A 19,266-nucleotide genomic window follows, 5' to 3' on the forward strand; every position below is an offset into this window, starting at 1 on the left:
GCCTCAGTCCAGAGTGCTTTGGCTCCTCTAATCGGACTGCAAAGGGGCCCCATTTCCCTCGGTTTTCAGCGCCTAGGACGGCTAGGCGCACAAGGTCCTCCGGCCGCCTTCCAGAACCCTACACAGAGGCGAGAGTCTCCGAGAGCGGGGAGAACGAGCAAGGAAGCCGGGCGCAGACGCTCTGGCAGGAAGGGGCACGCCCCCGCCAGCCCTCCCGCCGCTCCCGTCCGCCGGTCTCGCGTTACCTGCCCCACGATGCCTGCACAGCGCCAGCCCCACCCTCAGCGAGCTCCTGGCTGCGCGCCCCGCCCGCTTCCCGCGCACATGCGCACTGCGGGTCGCTCGCTGTGGGGTCACGTGCCGGGCGCGAGCCGCCGCCTCCTGGGCGGGCGCTTCCTGTGGCTGTCCCGGGGGCCGCGGGGAGCCTGGCGGTTCCGGGCTGTGGGAGGCCCTGTTTTGGTTCGGATCCGCTGCGAGGTATGCCACGTGCCCGTCTCTCGGCGTGTGGAGTCTGGGGGCGGCCGGGGAGATAGAGGCCGCCTGGGCCGGGTCGGGCCTGGCGGTGGGAGGACGCGCGAGTGTGGGGAGCCCGGCGAGGACGCGCGTCTCCTGAGCTCCGACCAGCCTCCGGCACCCGAGCGACAGTGCAAAGCCTCATTCTCCCGAGCTGCTTCACCCCCCGCATCCCGCCCCGGCTGACCCCTCGCTCTTCACCGGAGTCGAAATCTGACACTTGGAGTGACGAGCGCTTGGGCGACTCCAGCTCCAGACGCGAGACCCCGTCTGAGTCTCAGTCCCCACGCCATCCCACGCTCCTTCGCAGGCTTGCCTGATGCTCAGGTCCAAAGTTTCCCGCCCTGTATCATCCCCCACTTCCCCGTGCACCTTTTGCATCCCATGATGCTTCCCACTGCTGTCGGGATAACGCCCGAATACCTTTAGAGCCTTAAAGGTGTTTACTGTTCGCCCCTGGATCATGTCTCCATTCTAGTCTTCTGGTTTAGTTCATGCTTCAGTAATACTGGGCCTTCCTTTTCCTTGTGTAGACCAAGTCATTTCTCATCTTAGAACTGGTATCTGTTTGATTTGCTTGGAACTCTGCTCTTCCCCAGCCTCCAAACTTTATGACTCAGCACAGGCATCATCCTTTCTAAGATGCCTTTTTTGATGTCCTGGGTAAGGGCCCCCTGTGGCACCCATGGCTCCCGCAGTAGCCCTGTGATGGTCGTGTGCCCATGGGTCTGTTTTCTTGAAGACCCATGATGAGTCCTGGCCGGTCGTGCCACAGTACCCGTTGATCACTTGTGACATCTTTCAGAGGATCTGGATGCTGAGTGTCCACGGAAACTGGGACTATGAAAGCGCTCTGTGTCTGGGTTGCCTAGTGGTACCCATTAGGCATGTACTGCGATGGAGCACTTGGGCCTAGCATTGCTTCCATCGATCTGTCCCCCATGTCCATCAGTCAGTTCAACAACTGTCATGTACACACTGTTGACAGTGGTACCCAGCCTTTCGTCCACTGCCACCTCTTGCCTCTGTTCTTTAGTTACAAAGTGGCATTTTACCTGAAGAAATTTGCTCCTTAATCACTGGGACCCCTGTTGGCCATGTCTCATCTACTCCAGTCGTCTCTTCAACTTTGCACCTAATAGGTATCTAGCCTGCCAAGATGCCAGGGTCAAGACCTCGGAACGGCCCTAAGACCAGAGGCCAGGGTGCTGCAACTGCTAAGCAGGTACGGACATGGCCTCTTAACTTGGGGTGGGGCTCTCTAGTCACCTGTAATGAATTGCGTCACCTGTGTGGTGTTCCTGTTAGTCCACAGAGGACAGGCAGTGCTTCTAAGTGGTGAAGTCCTTAGAGTTTAGTGACTAGAACCTGACCTTTCTTGGGTTCCACTTGGCCATCCTGTTGTGGCCATACCACATAAATAACTTGAGAGTTAAGGAGCTACCGAGGCTTTGATTGTCCTGAGACCTAAGTGTTCACAGGTGACAACTTTGCTGGCTAGCTCTAGGATGCCAGGATTTTAGGGCTGTAGCCAATGGGAGTCAGTTGCTGCCCACTGACAGGGACAGACTCAAGTGAGCGGGTCTGAAGAAGGTATATCTTCCATGTGTTTTTCCTTTATTTCTTCTGGGTCTTCGTCTATTTTTATTGTCTTCTGGAAGCAGGTAGGTTAGGCTTGGTGGTCCACATTCAAAATCCCGGTACATTGGGGGCAGAGGTAGGAAGGTCATGAATTCAAGGTCAGTGTGGGCTTCAGGTTTCAGGTCAGCCTGGAGGCAAACATCATTATAGTTGGCAGCTGGAGAAGTGGCTGAGTGGTTAAGCGCACTTGCTGTTTTTGCAGAAGAGGGGGGTGGAGTTCCCTGCACCAAATGGATGGCTTACAACCACTTGTAATTCCCGTTCTAGGGGATGTAACACCCTCTCTTGGTCTCCATGGGCACTGCACCCATTCTACACATCCACACATGTGGGCGAAAACCATCATACATATAAAAAGACTTAATAAATTAGAACAGACAAATAAAAAATCAGGTAAGAGGTGGGTTGGGGTAAAGTGCATAAATATCCAGAAAGTTTCAGCTATCACTGACCACTGGGGTAAACTAGTCCCTGTGTCGCCTGGAATATCAAGGTGGAGAGCGGGAGTTGGGTCAGTGTTTAATAGGCACGTGCAGCCTGTGAATGGATAGTGTGATGGTTGCATAACAATGGGAATGTAGATTAGCATTTAACTTCACGCTTGACAATAGGTAAGGTGGCAGATTTCATGCTATGTGTTTACACAGTTAAATAAATGTGGTACACGTGTACAGTCCCCAGGAAGAGTGTGAGTTCTAGGTTATACAATGAAAGCTTGTCTCAAGTTACCCCCTCTTCCCAAAAAAGATGAAGGGTGTTTGTGGTAGGATCTCAGGATGGTGAGAAGAACTAATGTAAGTCATGAGTGACACTGTGTTGTGGCCACCAGCTGTTACTGTTAACTAGAACAGGGCACTGTTGTCTTACTGGTTTCTTTAAAAAAAATTCTCCATGTTTCACCCTGTTTACCTATCTTCACATTGGGTCCCAGAGTGAGTGGGGATGGAACTCAGGGCCTTGAGAATCCTAGGCAAGCGCCCTTCTACTGAACTGTAGTCTCAGCCCTATGTTTCTTTTGACACAAGTTCTCTCTCAAGTTGCCTAGGCTGACTTTGAGCTTACCATGTACTTCAGGCAGGTTTTGAACTCGTAGTCTTCCTGCCTCACCTCCTCCAGTGCTGGGATCAGAAGCATGAGCCCACTACACATAATTTTGTTAGGTGATTTTTTTTTTTCTGAGACAGGGTTTCTCTGTAGCTTTGGAGCCTGTCTTGAACTAGCTCTTGTAGACCAGGTTGGCCTTGAACTCAGAGATTCGCCAGCCTCTGCCTCCCTAGTGCTGGGATTAAAGTGTACCACCACTGCCCGGCTGTGATTTTTTTTTTTTTAAGATCTCAGTATAGCCCAGGTTATCCTTGAACCCCTGATCATCTTGCCTGCACCTCCCAGGTGCTGGAATTGTATGCATGTACCACCATACCTGACACCATTGTGTGAGTCTTCTTTTTTTTTTCTTTTTCTTTTTTAAAGGCTGGCCTCGAACTCGTGATCCTTCAGCAAATCCTACCAGCGTGCGCCACCACAACCGGCTGTGTGAGTCTTTCTTGCTGTTTGTTTATTTTGTGGATGTTCTTGGGTTCTAGCCTGGAACTCACTGTGTAGACTAGATTGGTCCTGGACTTCGGATGGTTTTCCTGTCTTAACCCCTCATGTTCTGGTTCATTGTGTGATTTAAAAATTACTTCAGTGTATGTATGTGTGAATGTGTGCCACATGTGTGTATGTATGTGTGAATGTGTGCCACATGTGTGTAGTTGCCGGCAACTGCGAGTCACCAGTGCGGTGCCAGAGACTGAACACGAGTCTTGAAGAGGAAGAAGCACTCTAGTATTAAACCAATAATGTGATTTTTTGTTGTTGTTTTGTTTTGTTTTTTGTTTTTCGAGACAGGGTTTCTCTGGTTTTGGAGCCTGTCCTGGAATTAGCTCTTGTAGAGCAGGCTGGTCTCGAACTCACAGAGATCCGCCTGCTTCTGCCTCCCGAGTGTTTTGAGAACTTTTCTCTGAGGCTGGAAACATGGCTTTTCTACTAAGAGCACTTGGGTATGGTTTCCAGCTCCCTCGGGGTAGCTTAAAACAATCTATAACTTCAATTTCAGGGAATCTGGCTTCTGACTTACACTGGCACTAGACACATGGTATACATCTTACAAATAAAACTATAAAATCTCTATGCCAGGGAATGCATGCCTTTAATCCCAGCACTTGGGAGGCAGAGGCAGGCAGATCTCTGGGTTTGAGGCCAGCTTGGTCTACAAAGTGAGTTCCAGCACAGCCAGGGCTATACAGAGAGGCCCCGTCTTGAAAACACAAAATAAATAAACTCTTTAAAAAAAAAAAATCTCGGGCTGGAGAGATGGCTCGGTGGTTAAGAGCAGTGCCTGTTCTTCCAAAGGTCCTGAGTTCAATTCCCAGCAACCACATGGTGGCTCAGAACCATCTGTAATGGGGTCTGGTGCCCTCTTCTGGCCTGAAGGCATACACACAGACAGAATATTGTATACATAATAAATAAGTAAATATTTAAAAAAAAAATCTGTGTTCTTAGCTGGGGCTTTTCGTTGAGTTCAACACTGAAGACATGCTCCTGGGGGTGGATGAGACTGAAGATGACGGAGACCTAGAGGCTGAGCTGTTGGCTCTCACTGGGGCGACAGGGAGCACAAGCAGGAAGCCCGCACCCAAGGGGCATGGTGAGTTTTTGCCCCTGGGCCGGTGCAGGCCCATGGGGAAGATAGAGGGTCCTTTGCTCATAGTCTGAAGGAGTCAGACAGCCAACTCCCCTAGTTCTTTTGATAATTACATCCTTCCTGTAGTCCAGCCACAGAGAGGTCAGTTATGTACCTGTATTGGGAGCTTCTTCCCCTCTTCGGACAAATCTGATTCTCAGCCTAACTCAGGTGACTAGTATTAGTCCTACATAGGAAGGACTGTGTATACAGTAGAGGCCATTAGCACAGAGATGGTGTACATAGTAAACTGACAGAAATGATGTCAGTGAGTAAGTGAAATCTCCTTTAGATATCAGAATAAGGGGTCTGAATATTCCTCTTAGCAGGAACCCTAGGAGGCAGCCTGTATGCCTTTGAGCTAAAGTCAGGGCATGACTGGGAAGGGCTCAGTATCCTAACCCTGCTTTTTTAAAACAAGCCTGGGTTTGAATATTGCCACTTACTAAGATTGTGAATTTGAGGAAATGGATGTTGGTGCATCCTAATTTATTCAGTATAGAAAATGAGGATAATGTTGGCCAGGTGATGGTGGCACACTCCTTTAATCCTAGCACTTGGGAGGCAGAGGCAGGGGAATCTGTGAGTTCGAGGCCAGGCTGGTCTACAGAGTTCCAGGACAGGCTACACAGAGAAACCCTATCTCAAAAAACAAACAAAAGGGAAGGAACAAGAAAATGAGGATAATGTTGCCCATCTTATAGAACTGTAAGTAGTAACTTGAGTGGATTTAAAACCATTTACAAATGTGCAAGACATGGCGGGGCAGTGAAGAACAGGTACATTGACCTGCAAGCAGACATGCAGGGAAGGAGCAGCGTGTTACTTGGTGGGATCCTGGGAAGGCATGCAGAGCAAGAATCATGAAAGAAGAGGCCCTTTCTGAGGGGGACTTCACTGTAGAAGGGATGGGATTTCTGCCTGGGGTGGCTACCAGTCGAGTGAACTAAAGATCCTTCGTCAATGTCCAGCACCTTACCTGAGTCACTGTCTTTCCTCAGCCCCCCTACCCATGGCCCACATTGAGAAGTTGGCAGCAGACTGTATGCAAGATGTGGAGGAGGAGGGAGAGGAAGAGGAAGGGCTGGAGGAGGATGCAGACCTGCTGGTGTGTTTGCCAGGCTGGTATCCAAGGATCAAGCTCTGGTGTGGTAGAGGAGAGAGCTATTGAGGGGCTGGGGTTTGTTCCTCTTTGTTAGACTGAGTGAGCGTCCTTCCCTTCCCAGGCCTGGCCTCGTGGCTATACAGTAAGAGATTTGTCTCCTTTGACTTCTGGTCTGAGTGCTGCAGTTTGGAATTCTCTGTTTTTATCACAGTCTTCCTTGATTAGAGAGCTGTTGGTAAAGAGGACTGAGCTCAGGATTTCACTGACAGATACTGCTGGGGAAGCAGGTCCTTTAACTTTCTTCCAGACATGAGTGTGGCCATGAGACACCCAAGTTCTTGGACTGTGTTTCCCCAGAGAGAGCTGCAGGAAGTCCTGGGTGTGGATGAAGAAACTGCGCTGCTAGATGGCAGTGAGGCAACAAGCCCAGACTTGTCTGAGGAGAGGGCACAGGACAACACTGAGCAACCTGCAGTGCAGACAGCCTTCCAACAGGCTTTACCTGCAGTGCCTCAGGTAGGTTTTACAGAAGGGCCCGCATGTGTCTTGGCCCCTGTGTGTCCATGGACAGTATGCATGTAGCATGGCTTACACAGCAGAGCTGCCCAGTAACTCTTAACAGCTCCTCACACAGAAAGCCGGCATGAGGGACTACCATAACCGGCAGGCTCCAAAGGCCTTTCTGTTCCGGCCACTTCTGGAAATCATTTCTTGGCCTCTACTGATGAGGGGAGCCTCTGTTTGCCTGATATAATGTCTGGCTTCTCTTGTGGACTTTGTTTCATACTCTGGGGGTTTAGGCACCTCTTTCTCCCGGAGTCCCAGAGATCCGTCTTCTGGGGTAGCTTCCTCACAGGGAGAGAATGGCAAGGGCCTAGCTGGCTATGGAGTGGCCCAGCCCTGAGCTGAAGTATCTACAGGCTGGAGGGCCTCGGGGGCTGCAGGCTTTGCTGGAGGAACGGATCCATAACTACCGGGAGGCCGCAGCCAGTGCCAAGGAGGCTGGTGAAGCTGCCAAAGTCCGGCGCTGTGATCGGGGCCTGAAGGTGAGTCAAGCCGTGGGTGAGGTGACAGTAAAGGAAGGGCCATTCACAGGTGTGCTCAACACGCTGGGTCACTGGCTTGTCCTCCAGTAAGCCCCAGGTAGCCACTTGGGCTACTTGTATAATTCTTTCCCTCAGACTTTGGAGTCCCAGCTTGCCACTGTGAGGAAAGGCGGGAAGATCAGTGAGGATGAGATTCCACCTCCAGTGGCCTTGGGTAAAAGGCCCACACCCCACCTGGAAATGGCCAACAGGAGCCCTGAGGCAGACTCCCCAGCTCCGTGTGTCAAGGAGCCAGGTATCTGAAGATATCCTGTTCTGGTTCCCATAGCCTGCCTACCCCACCTGCCTCCCTGTCGCTCCAAGAATTCCTAGACCAGCAAGACTTGGGGTGGGGTTGATTCTGGAACTTCCTCTTTTGACCCTCTAGCCAAGTTCTCTGGGGTTCTTTTGTTTTGTGTAGAGCACCTTTTCCAACCTGAGCCCAGCCTCCCAGGCAGCTCTACCATTGCTCCTCTGCCTGTTGCAGACCCAGCCCCACAGGCCCTGTTGTTAGCCCGACAGAGAGAGTACAAAGTAGCTGCTCTCAATGCCAAACGGGCTGGAGATCTAGATCGTGCCCGGGAGCTCATGAGGATTGGGAAGGTACGACGTCCTCCCTTCATACCATTGATGGGAATGCAGAGGCTGAGAGGAACCAGACAGCACCTGGGGGAGAGTGCCCTGGCTTATGCCTGTAATTGCTCTTCTTCTGCAGAGATTTGGTATTGTCCTGGAGGCCCTGGAGAAAGGGCAGCCTGTGGATCTGAGTGGCATGCCCCCAGCACCTGATGGTCAGTCAGATAATGGGGCTATCTGCCTAGGCTGGATTAGGGAGGACTGTGAGGTGTGGGGTTGGCCGGACACTCTGCCTACCCTGCTACTCTGGGTCCCCAGATCTGAAGGCCCTCCCACAGGCTTCTGAGGCCCCTACAGCAACCCGAGTCCTGTCCCCAGCAGTGGAGCAAGTACAGAAAGTGATGGCCTCTGACCTCCCAGCCCCAGGTAGGACTTCACAGTGGGGCAATGGAGTGGGGGCCTGGGAAGAGGCAGGATGAGCTGATAGTCTCTTTTTACCCCCGCTATAGTGGCCCCTGGAGAGCCAAAAACAGTGCTGGATGCTTTACAGCAAAGGCTGAACAGGTACCGTGAGGCAGGCATCCAGGCCCGGGCCAGTGGGAATGAGCGCAAGGCCAGGATGCATGATCGCATTGCCAAGGTGAGCCCGTGGCTGTGCAGCCCCTATCCTTTGCTGGCCTGTCCTGGCTCTGTCCTGCCTGTGCACTTTCCCTACAAGCCCTGCTCTTCTCTGAGTCCTTGTCTGTTTATAGAGCTCTTGCTGCCTCGGGACCCCTTTTCTTCTAGGACTGCAGCCTTTCCCTGTCTTCTCTCTGCCTCTGCAATGAGGGCATGGTGCCTGCAGGCTGCTGAAATTCCCTTCCTTCCCATGTAGCAATATCAGGATGCTGTTCGAGCTCATCAAGCAGGGCAGAAAGTTGACTTTGCTGAGTTACCTGTTCCTCCAGGTGAGTGTGGCTTGGCCTATGGACCTTAGGTGATTTCTCAGCAAGAAGGGAAGGAGAAAGAGATTTCTCATTCGTGTGCCTTTACCTTGTGTGAGTTACCCATCCCAGAGCCAGGCAAGACCCACAGCTGCCTCATGTCTCCTTACTGCTTGCTGCTGCCCTGCTCCCTCTCCATTCTGTCTTCTCAGGATTTCCTCCCATCCCTGGCCTGGAGCTCAGTAAAGGTGCCGAGGAGGATTCAATGACAGCAACTTTGGCATATGCCCAAAAACTGGCCTCACAAGATATAGTCCTGGCAGATGAAGACGAGGAGGTTTGGCTATGGGCCCAGGACTTGAGGGTTTAGTCAGGGGTCCAGCAGATAAGGAATAAACCCAGATGCTGCTGTAGTATATTAACCTTATAAAATAGAGACCTTTTCCTCTAGTCTAGAGAAAAGCTTTGCCCTAGGCAGAACTTGAATTCAAGTCTCTCTTTATGACTGTGATTCTTGCTGTTGGGGGAGTTAGGCTAGAAAGCTTTTGAGGTTCTGTCTTTGAATTTTATGACTCTGGAGGCAAAGCCTCTAAACTGAGGTGCAACATGGCGGAGGTAGCCAATGTCTAAGCCAGGGTGGGGAATGTTAACTATTTGATAAAATCCTAACTGGTTGCTACCTGCAGAGTGATACCCCAGCACGGGCTCCAGTGGCCAAGAAGCCAGCACATCCTCTGGTCCCTTCATCTCATCCTGTGACTGAGCCCAAGGCCTCAAGTTCTAAGGAATCACTGAGTCCATCTGGTGAGTTAGGGACAGACAGGAAGAGTGGTGGTCCAGTGAGAGGCATGGCCTAACCAGTGGCCCTATTCCTTAGCTCGGGAGCAGCTGGCACTGCTGGAGGCTCGGAAACTGCAATACCAGCGAGCAGCCCTGCAGGCCAAGCGCAGACAAGATCTAGAGCAGGCCAAATCCCATCTACGAGTAGCTAAAAATCTGGAGGTCCAGATCGCCCAAGCCCAAGCAGGTCAACCCATCGACCTGTCCAAGGTGAGTCCCACCTACTGAACCAGGAGTCTGCCTCAGGCAGAGGTGGGAGCTGGTTGATTGGCGTGAAGGGGTGGCTTCTAGGTGGAGGTAGGACTTGTGTAAAATGGTGACATCAGGGAAAGAGCCTTTGCTTTTATCCCTGAGATAGAAGGGAAAAGGAGTATGGGTTACCGGGGGCCAGAGGTGACATGGCAGGAGAGGTGTAATCTGACTCTTGGGCCTGGGGGCCTTATGATCTGGCAGATGCCTTCACCCTTGACGAATGAAGAGGGTGACTTCATCCTCATTCACCATGAAGATCTGCGACTCTCCCAGAAGGCTGAGGAGGTGTATGCCCAGCTACAGAAAATACTTCTGGAGCAGCATGAGGTCAGTAGCCCCTGTCTCTGCTTGTCTGTGTCCTAACATGGGTTCAGTTTAACTCTTCTCACTGGCCTAAGGTATGACCCTGGACAATTGCAAAATAAAGCTACTCTTTTTAAGTTTAGTTTTTTTTTTAACATGTATGCTTTGCCTACACATATTTGTACGTATATCACATGTACCTTGGGTCCATGGAAGTCAGAAGATATTGGATTCCTTGAAAATGGAGTTACAGGTGCTTGTGAGCCAGTGTTTAGGTGTTGGGAACCAGGTGCAGGTCCCCTGCAAGAGTAGCCAGTGCTCTTAACCAGTGAGCCATCTATCTCCCCAGCCCCTCTCTTCATGTAGTTATGAAATTCAAACAGAGTGAAGGGGAATGGGTTTGTGAGAGAGCTGACCTGAAGTGCTGCCTTTTCTGAGAAGACAGAGGGTTGTTTTTTTTTTGTTTTTTGTTTTTCGAGACAGGGTTTCTTTGTGGTTTTGGAGCCTGTCCTGGAACTAGCTCTTGTAGACCAGGCTGGTCTCGAACTCACAGAGATCCGCCTGCCTCTGCCTCCCGAGTGCTGGGATTAAAGGCGTGCGCCACCACCGCCCGGCTAGAAGACAGAGTTCTAAAGTATATGCTTAAATTTATTTTTTGATGGTGTTGATCTTTGAGGCAGGATCTTGCTATATGCCATGATGTCCTAGAAACTCCTCATGGACCCCAGGCTGACTTCAACCTCTAAGTCCTTCTGCCTCTGCTTCCTAAATGCTGGAACTATACACTGTCACCACACCCACATGGATTAACTTTTGAAGGAAGGAGTTTGCCAAATGAATTTTTGGGATATGGTCTTCTGAGAGGAAGCACCAGGGTGTAGATGGGACCAGCATGGAGGTGACACATACCTGCAGGACCAGCACTTGGGAGGGTGAGGCAGGAGAACTGCTATGAGTTCTAGCAGGAGCTCTGTATCCGAGACCCTGTCTCAAACTGACAAACATGTAAGCAGGAAAGTGTGTTAGGCCTTAGGAAGAGTGCCCCAGGAATATGTTTTATAGGAGAGGTCACGCTAAAGACGATTGTTAGGAGCTTTGAGAGGTTAAGCCTTGAATGCTAGCCTTGGCAAGCCCTGCTCTGGCTATGGAGTCACTCTGGGCTCCTGTTTCTAGAAGTGCCTGCTGTTCTCCAAGCAGTTCATGCACCAGGGCAATGTGGCTGAGACTACCCGGTAAGTGCCAGGGCTGTGCTGGGCTTGTTGGGTTAGGGACCAGATAACAAATCCTACCTTGCTGACTTGGTTACCTGTCCCTGGCAGGTTTGAGAAGCTTGCTCAGGACCGAAAGAAACAGCTTGAGATCCTGCAGCTAGCCCAGGCCCAGGGCCTTGACCCTCCCAGCCATCACTTTGAGTTGAAGACATTCCAGACTGTGAGGTGCCAAAGCCTAAGGGAAACTGTGGCTCTGTGCAGGGATAGGGTGAAAGGTTTGGAGCAGAGCCGTAGTGAGACTTCCCAGTACCATGGATGCTAGAGGGGGGGAGGTGGATGTGCTGCCCTCAGAGGGGAGCTCAGAGCCGCTGTACCATCACCACTGCACTCTGCACCATTGCGGCCCTTGTCCTGCTACTGTCTTTTACTCTACACTTTCTTCATTCTGGTCTGTAGGATCTTCTCAGAACTTAACAGCACAGAAATGCATCTGATCATCATCCGGGGAATGAACCTCCCAGCCCCACCAGGTAACCAAGGGTCATCTTACTGAAGGATGTTGTTCACATATCCTACCTGCTGCCTGGGCACCAGGCTCTGATCGTGCTTTCCAATCTGACTCCATTTTTCTTTATAGGAGTGACTCCCGATGACTTGGATGCGTTTGTACGCTTTGAGTTTCATTACCCTAACTCGGTGAGGTTCTGATAGGGTTAGGGACCCTCTGAATCCCAGTACTATTTAGTTCCTCTCCATCTTTAAGAGGCATGGCCATGGGGATGGGTTGAAGACTTTCTGGTCCATCTGCAGGGGTTGCTTTCCTTACCACTGACACAGCCAAAGTACTGTAGCTGCACACCTGCTTTTCTGAGCTATCTTAACCTCTCTCATCTCGCTGCTGTAGGACCAGGCTCAAAAAAGCAAAACAGCCGTGGTCAAGAACACAAACTCTCCAGGTGAGTGACATATAAGACCCATTTCTGCGCGTACTTCCTATCTGGATAGCAGTTTCCAGTGTTGGAATAGCTACTGTCTTACTTGGCCCACCCAACTCAAAAATAAAGGCAGCTATTATTAATAGTTCCTTTATATAGTTGTGAAAACTGAAGCCTAGAGCTGGAGAGATGACTCAGCAGTTAAGAGCACTGGTTGAGAACTACGGTTCAATTCCCAGCACCCACAGGGCAGCTCAAAACTGTAACTCCAATCGCAGGGAATCCAGCACCGTCACACTCTCACACAGATGTATATGTAGTCAAATCAGCAATGCACATAAAACTAATATATATTATGTATGTATATAATATATGTATATATCTAGTGGAGGCTCTGCTTCTGGTTCCCAGCACGAGATCAGGGGTTACACAAACGCCTGTACCTAGCTTCAGAGGGATATGATGCCTCTGGCAGTCTTGGTCTCCAGCACACACACTATGAAAACTAATAAAGGTCTTTTAAAATTTTTTTGAGACAGTATCTCAGTGTATAGCTTATAGCTCTGCCTGACCTGGAACTCAGAAAGGTCCACCTACATCTGCTTCCTGAGTGCTGGGATTAAAGGTGTGCACCACCACACCTGAAAAAAAAATTAATGAAAATATAAGAAAAAGCAATACAAAAACTGGGGCTTATGGCTAGTTGAGTAAAAGGATTTGTCTGGGGGCTCACAGCAAGGAAGTGTTAAAAATGGACTTGAAGACTGGGTGTGTGGATCACATCTGTAATCCCAGCACTTGGGGAGCAGAGGCAGAACTGCAGCAAGATTAATGCCAGTGTGGTCAATAGAGTGAGTTCTAGGCCAGCCAGGGCTACACAGTGAGCAGGGTGGGGGTGATGGTACTTGAATCTAGGAATTCTCACTCCAGATTCCAAGTGCTTTCCAATATATAATTTGTGTCTCTGGGTACCAAAAGTGTTTACAAGGCCAAAACCTTACATGTTCTGCCTCTCTGGTGGCTCTCTCAGTTCACCCTGAATTGTAGGCAGTGAACTCCAGAGAATATACCTGCCCTGGGCTTCTTTTCCCACTTCCCCAAGAATTTCAACCCTCTCCTTGCAGAATTTGAACAAGTTTTTAAACTAAACATCAATCGAAATCACCGGAGCTTTAAGAGAGTGATCCAAAGCAAAGGAATCAAATTTGAGATCTTCCACAAGGGGTAAGAGCTATCAATCCCACGAGGAAGGTAGGAGGGGAGGAATGGCAGGCCTGTTCCTGCTGCTCCCCACACCACTGCCCGCTCTGCCCAGGCTAATCCTCTGCTGCTTCTTGCCTTCCCAGATCCTTTTTTAGAAGTGACAAGCTGGTTGGCACAGCACACCTGAAATTGGAAAGGCTGGAGAATGAGTGTGAGATCAGAGAGATCATGGAGGTAGGGCCCAGAAGGAACTCTATTGAGTGTTCTATGCACATTTTAAAATTGTATCTAGTGTGCTTCGGAATGGTTTGTATCCCCTTGTCATGGAAGATGTAAAGAAAGTCTGAGTAACTTTCAAAGGCAGCCAGATGGAAGTAGCCATATTCTTTCCATAGTCCAGGACTACTTAAGCTCCTAGGAGTGACAGCTGAGAGAAGACCCTTGAGTATTTCAACCATTGCTCAGCATGGTACAGGGCTGTGTTGTGCTTGGGGCACTGGGCAAGTAGCAGGAGGCCGAGAACAAACTCCAAACAGGAGTGGAAAGAGTATTTCTAGATAATATGCAAATGGTGATTGAAAACTGTGCAGGTAGCTCGTGAGCTTCCATGGCCTTACAGGGTTGTACAGCTGAGGAGCTTTCAGAACCTGCCTTTGACAAATGGGGAACAAGCCAGTGGAGAAGAGATTTCTATGTCCTTGCAGATCCAGGTCCAGACAGACCCTTACGGAGGCTTTTAGAGGCTAGAGCTTGCCTCTCCCCACCTGGAGTTCTCCTTATCTGCCTTAGAGGAGGGCGTAGCCTGAGCTGTACCTGTGACTGCTGCCCAACCATCCACTTCTGTGGGCCATGCACGAGGGTGTGGAAGCCAGTGCTAATTCTAGGAGTTACGAAGATCAAGAGGAAAAACAGAATAGAGCTACAGGTTTCTCCAGTTAGAGCACCGATACGTATCTAGATTTCTAGGTTACTGATTTCTAAGATATCCTGAGAGTTAGCAGTCCACCACTTCCCATATTGCAGGTGAAAGGAAGGCAGGGTTGTCCTGATGCAACTGCTACCTGCCTCAGGCTGTCCCCTCAATCAGTCTATTTCTGTGCCTGTCACAGGTTCTGGACGGAAGAAAGCCCACTGGGGGGAAGCTGGAGGTTAAGGTGAGGCTGCGGGAGCCTTTGAGTGGCCAGGATGTGCAGGTGGTCACCGAGAACTGGTTGGTCCTGGAGCCTAGGGGCCTGTAAGGTGAGTAGCTCTCTGATCCACCGGAGTTTTCTCGCTACTAAAACTTTTTCGGTCATTTCTGGGGAAGAAGCATTTAGTCTCTCAAGGAGACTAAAACTGTTGGGAAGTGCTTGTGGGTTATTTTTGAAGACTCAGGACAGAAAGACATCTCATGTTAATGTTCTTCAGAAACCTTTTAAAGCTCGGATGGTTTTCTTTGTGCTTTTGCCTTGTGAGGTAGTCGGCACTGGTACCAGCTCACTGACCCAGCTCTGCCGGCTGCAAGAGCCTTGTAGTGAGAGCTGCTGCTACACAAGCACCAAAGACCGCCAAACTAACCGTGACCCGGGCTGTCCTCGCGCCACCTCTCCTGGGCCTCCCGCCACCAGAATGTGGGTGAAGACAAGGATACCCCCATTGCTCTGTGCCAGAGTCCTACTGCCCCTTAACCTCTGCATAGCGATGATGTACATTTAACCCAGCCCCAGTTGCACCGTTTCTGGATGTGCCTTTCAAAGATGTGACTGTAAGGGATGGAGAACGTGAGGGTGATCGGAACCTTCCCTGCTTAGGGGAGGGGCAGGATTCCGGGACTGCAGCTGTTTTCCCCTCAGTCTGTGCCTTTGACCCTAACACCTGCTGCACTAGCCTTTCTGCTTCCCAGGGGACTGGGGAACAGGAAAGTTACTTTGGTACTATTGGTGGGAAGGGGAAGGCTTTCTTCGCTTTGGTCCATGTACCTAAGATGTTAACTGGGAAGAAAAGAAAAAAAAAATAGTTTTATGTGGCCGTTTTTATTTTAAAACTATGTCTAATTCACTGTAAGGACTTTATATTCTAAACAGTATTAATTTACTATCAAAGTCTTCAAATGCCCTGTTCCCTGTCACTTTAAAAGCCAAAGCAGTTCTGCTGTACCTGTGTATTCCTCTTTTGAGAAGGCCTGTTCTTGAGCTGATCTCTTGGCTAATCCCTGTTTGTCCAAGTTCTATAGCTTTCATGGTGAACAGATGAAATGAAGGGTCGGGTAGTTGCAACGGAGTTAATATAATAGATTTCTCAGAAGTCAGCACCCCAACTCTTTCCCCTGGTTTAAAGCATTAACCTCAACAAGTGTTCCTCCATATTTATTTATTTATTATTTTGGTTGAATGAGGCAGGGTTTCACGCTATAGTCCAGGCTGGTCTTGAACTCCTGCCTCAGCTTCCCTAGTGCTGGGATTACAGGCATGTGCTACCATGCCCAGCTTCCTCAGGATAATTTGTGAAGGCTCTAAGAGAAGGAAGTAGGAAGTACATTCAGCTGCTGGTCACTACAGTATTGCATAAGCACAGCCCAGGGGTGAGCTTTTGTGTGTCTGTTGGAGATAACAGGGCTGGACCATGCTTCCCAGCCCTTGAAGAGCATATCAAAATTGTTAGTGGATAACAGGACAGAAACTGCTGACAAGTGACTTCTCCCAGAGCTCTCTGGCAAATCCTACCTAGCAGATGTGAGCTCCCAATCTTGCATACGTAAGAGATTTAACAATTATAGTCACATCATGTGTCCAGCGGCGAATTGGAATGAAAGGGTCTCTGCTTTCATGAAGGAACCCAGAGCGGGGGTGGGGGGGGTGGGGGGTGGTCTGAAGAGTTCTTGGTCCCACCGCACTTTCCTTTCAGCCTACATCTGACTCAACTCAATGCTTGCTAAAATGAAGAGCCCCTGGGGTTATTCTCCACGATCCTTATCTGTCCTAGGCATTTCACATTTCTTCCTTCTACTGGGAGTGTTGTGTTCTGAGACTTCAGGGATTGCCCTTACAGCTTGTTCACTTTCAGTCCACTATATCGCTCTGCTCATTGAAAAACCACCTCAAGGCTGAGGGAGGCCTGACAAAGCCACCCACTGGACTTGGAGACTTAAAAGGCCTTTGTTGTAGCCAAGGAATGCATGGGTAGGGGGAGGGGCCTGCATAAAGCCTCATTTATGTAAGATTTAGTCAGCCACAGTAACCAAACATTCATGGATATAACTGAGAACCAGCCACACCAAAATCATTTCTAAATATTGCACTGAATGTCTTTTGAATTCCTGAACTGAATAAAATACGGAATTTTAGAGTCAGGAAGTTTTGCTCATGAAAGGCAAGGATTGTACGATTTTTTTTCCTTTATGTAGCACCAGTCTAAAACGTATATGGTTGCCGTCCTCATACTTATGGGTCACCCCACCCCCCAAATATGTGTGGCTTTCCTTAAAAGACCTTGGCACTAAGTGAGGTCAGCTGTTTTGAGTTTGAATCAAACCACAGGGCTGGGGCTGGTAATCCCAGGAAGCATGTACCTGCTCTTGTTCCTAATGTGTTGAGGATGAAATGGGCCTTAGATGACTGGCCTCCAAGATGGGCTCAGCGTCCGGCTCTATTCATGCAGTCCTATGTATACGACTTAAAAATCCCATTACCATTATTTAATTTTAGTATCAGTAAAATAGAAGCTACTGTTAGAAATACATTAAGTGCATGATTGTCTTTCAGATGACCAAAGAGAAGTCTAACTGGAATTTGGGCCACCAGCAGGACCCAGTGTAGATGGAGAAGACAGGAGATGGGACCGTAGACGATCCCATCATTCTGCCGCCTTGAGAGCAGGAGGGCTTGGGAAATAGAGAGTACCAGGTATAGTGGTGTATTCCTATAATCCCAGCACTTGGGAGGAGGAGGCAAGAGCATCAGGAATTGAATGTCATCTTTGACTAGACTGAGTGTTTGAGGCCAGCCTGGGCTACAAGAGAGCCATCTCTAAAATCCAGGAAATATATTATGCAATATATGCTTACAAACACACTTGGTAAGCATACAATTTTTAAAAACAATAAATTACCAGGATGCAATTCTGCTCTTTGTGTAGAAGCTCGGCATTTATCTTTCAGGTTAAATCTAGAAAACCCTGCCTGAAAAGGAATGTGCTGCTTCAGCACTTTATAATATAAATTACAGTACACATCATATAAAACCAAAGTTAAAAAGGAGAAAAGACTGAGCATCCTTGATGGCGTAAGCCCGATTTTCTAAGATGATTTTCCTACACACAAAGGATATTTTATGAGTTAAGAATGGACCTGTTTTTATGGCTCCAGAATCTGTCCTTTGTGGGGGAGGGGTTAAAAACCTTGTATATGAGCTGGGCATGGTGGCGCAGGCCTTTAATCCCAGCACTCGGGAGGCAGAAGCAGGAGGATCTCTGATTTTGAGGCCAGTCTGGTCTACAGAGTGAGTTCCAGAATTGCCAGGGCAGTTACACAGAGAAACCCTGTCTTGAAAAACCAAACAAAAAATGCTTGCATGTTCTAGGAGATCCATGTCCAACAGCAGGGTGCAGTTAGCTGAGCAGGAGGATGGGGCAGTGCTGTAGAAGCTCCCATCTTTTGAGGTATATTAACACCAAATACGCCTGTTAGGTACTTCCTGTTACAGGTTCAGGGCCGGTTCAAGGGCTCTTTTCTTACATGAAATCAGTGCTGGACAGGGCCAAAGGACACTTCTAAGGCTTTGTACCTACATCTAGGAGAAAGGTCATGTTCCCAGTTCTGTAGCTTCCATCAGCAAAACCTTGGGAGAAATGGGTGTGGAGTGCAATCTTCACCCAGCAGAGAGACAGTCACAGTCAGACACATAGGCCAGGCCAGGCCAGGCCTTAGGGCCTTTAGAAAACAGCTACTGCCCCAAGCAGGTCTACCAGCTCAGGAGAGGGATGGAGCAGCCTTCCACTGTCGCAGAGGCCTGCATTTGAACCTAGCTAGGGCTGTAGAGGAAGGAGATCCGGGGTGGCCTGGGCTTGGGAAGATGCCATGAACACGAGCGTTAGTTGCCCTAGAGCAGTGTATTTCAAACAGAGATGCATTTGGCCTGTGACCAAAATAAATTTAACAAAGATAAAATCAGAACCAGACCTTGGTTTCCTGTACTATTCCAATTAAAAGGGCTACTCAGAGATAAAGCGATTCCAAACCTGGCAGGTAAGTGCAAGATTAGTCTGGAGCATCTTGTTAGGCTACACAGGAAGGAGTAAAAATAAATGTGTCATGAAAGGATGCAGGAGCCAGCTTGAAGGTGCTCAACTTAGCCAAAGATGAGCGCACCTGAGTACCAAACTAAGAAAGTAGAACTCCACAAGACCAACATGAAAACTAAAAGAATAACAGGGAGGAAGGGAGGGCTGGTTTGTTTATAGTTTTTAAGTCCAGCTGGAAAGAAAGGGCATGCTGGAATTAGAAAGCCATCTTGCAGCTGTCAGAGTAAAAGATCAGTGCAGGCAAGAAGCATCCGTGGTGCAAATAAGTCTAAGGGACAATCTGAGGAGCAGACATTTGCACAGTGTGAAAAGCGCCTCTCCATAAATCTGTCATTAAGAGGGAAACTAGACATGGTGCACAGTGATGATGAAATCTGCCCCCATCTCTGAGAGGCAGAGGGACATCAAGTGATCAGGCTGAGAATGCAATAAAATTAGTACCATTGTCAAGACAACAAACTCAAATGACATGTTTTCTAAAACAAAACAAAAATTCAGGATGTGAGGGCCTATACTCAAAAAATATGCATGCCACAAAAAACCAAATCCAAGAGCTATGTGCAGTGTCTGACCCCGGCTGGAAAGCATACCATTGAGGAAAGGTTCCCAGGACAGTGCTGGGCAGGAGTGAAGTTAAAGCCAGTCACAGTGACCTCGACTAACATCCTATCTGG

General features: G+C 49.2%; 1 protein-coding gene across 8 annotated transcripts; it reads left to right on the plus strand.

Annotated features, from left to right (window-relative positions):
* The first annotated feature begins 352 nt into the window (after positions 1 to 352).
* Cc2d1b (coiled-coil and C2 domain containing 1B) lies at positions 353 to 19,257 on the plus strand. 8 transcript variants are annotated; one of them, XM_075946857.1, is made up of 26 exons: positions 362 to 477; positions 1,656 to 1,738; positions 2,422 to 2,547; positions 4,702 to 4,846; positions 5,884 to 5,990; positions 6,345 to 6,503; positions 6,908 to 7,033; positions 7,169 to 7,328; positions 7,494 to 7,675; positions 7,788 to 7,863; positions 7,967 to 8,074; positions 8,158 to 8,288; positions 8,523 to 8,595; positions 8,784 to 8,908; positions 9,258 to 9,375; positions 9,449 to 9,621; positions 9,865 to 9,990; positions 11,140 to 11,198; positions 11,286 to 11,402; positions 11,634 to 11,707; positions 11,815 to 11,873; positions 12,082 to 12,133; positions 13,237 to 13,336; positions 13,459 to 13,549; positions 14,425 to 14,554; positions 14,775 to 19,257. In XM_075946857.1, exons 4-25 carry the CDS (start codon positions 4,735 to 4,737, stop codon positions 14,551 to 14,553), a joined length of 2,457 nt encoding a protein of 818 aa, XP_075802972.1. In that variant the 5' UTR covers positions 362 to 477; positions 1,656 to 1,738; positions 2,422 to 2,547; positions 4,702 to 4,734; the 3' UTR covers position 14,554; positions 14,775 to 19,257. The 8 variants fall into 8 exon arrangements, with proteins under 8 accessions (XP_075802970.1, XP_075802969.1, XP_075802971.1 ...); XM_075946858.1 differs by having other exon boundaries at positions 7,560 to 7,675; XM_075946855.1 differs by lacking the exon at positions 2,422 to 2,547 and having other exon boundaries at positions 353 to 477; positions 14,771 to 19,257.
* The last annotated feature ends 9 nt before the right edge of the window (positions 19,258 to 19,266 follow it).

Source organism: Microtus pennsylvanicus, chromosome 13, assembly GCF_037038515.1.
Source record: "Microtus pennsylvanicus isolate mMicPen1 chromosome 13, mMicPen1.hap1, whole genome shotgun sequence".
Lineage (NCBI taxonomy): Eukaryota > Metazoa > Chordata > Mammalia > Rodentia > Cricetidae > Microtus > Microtus pennsylvanicus.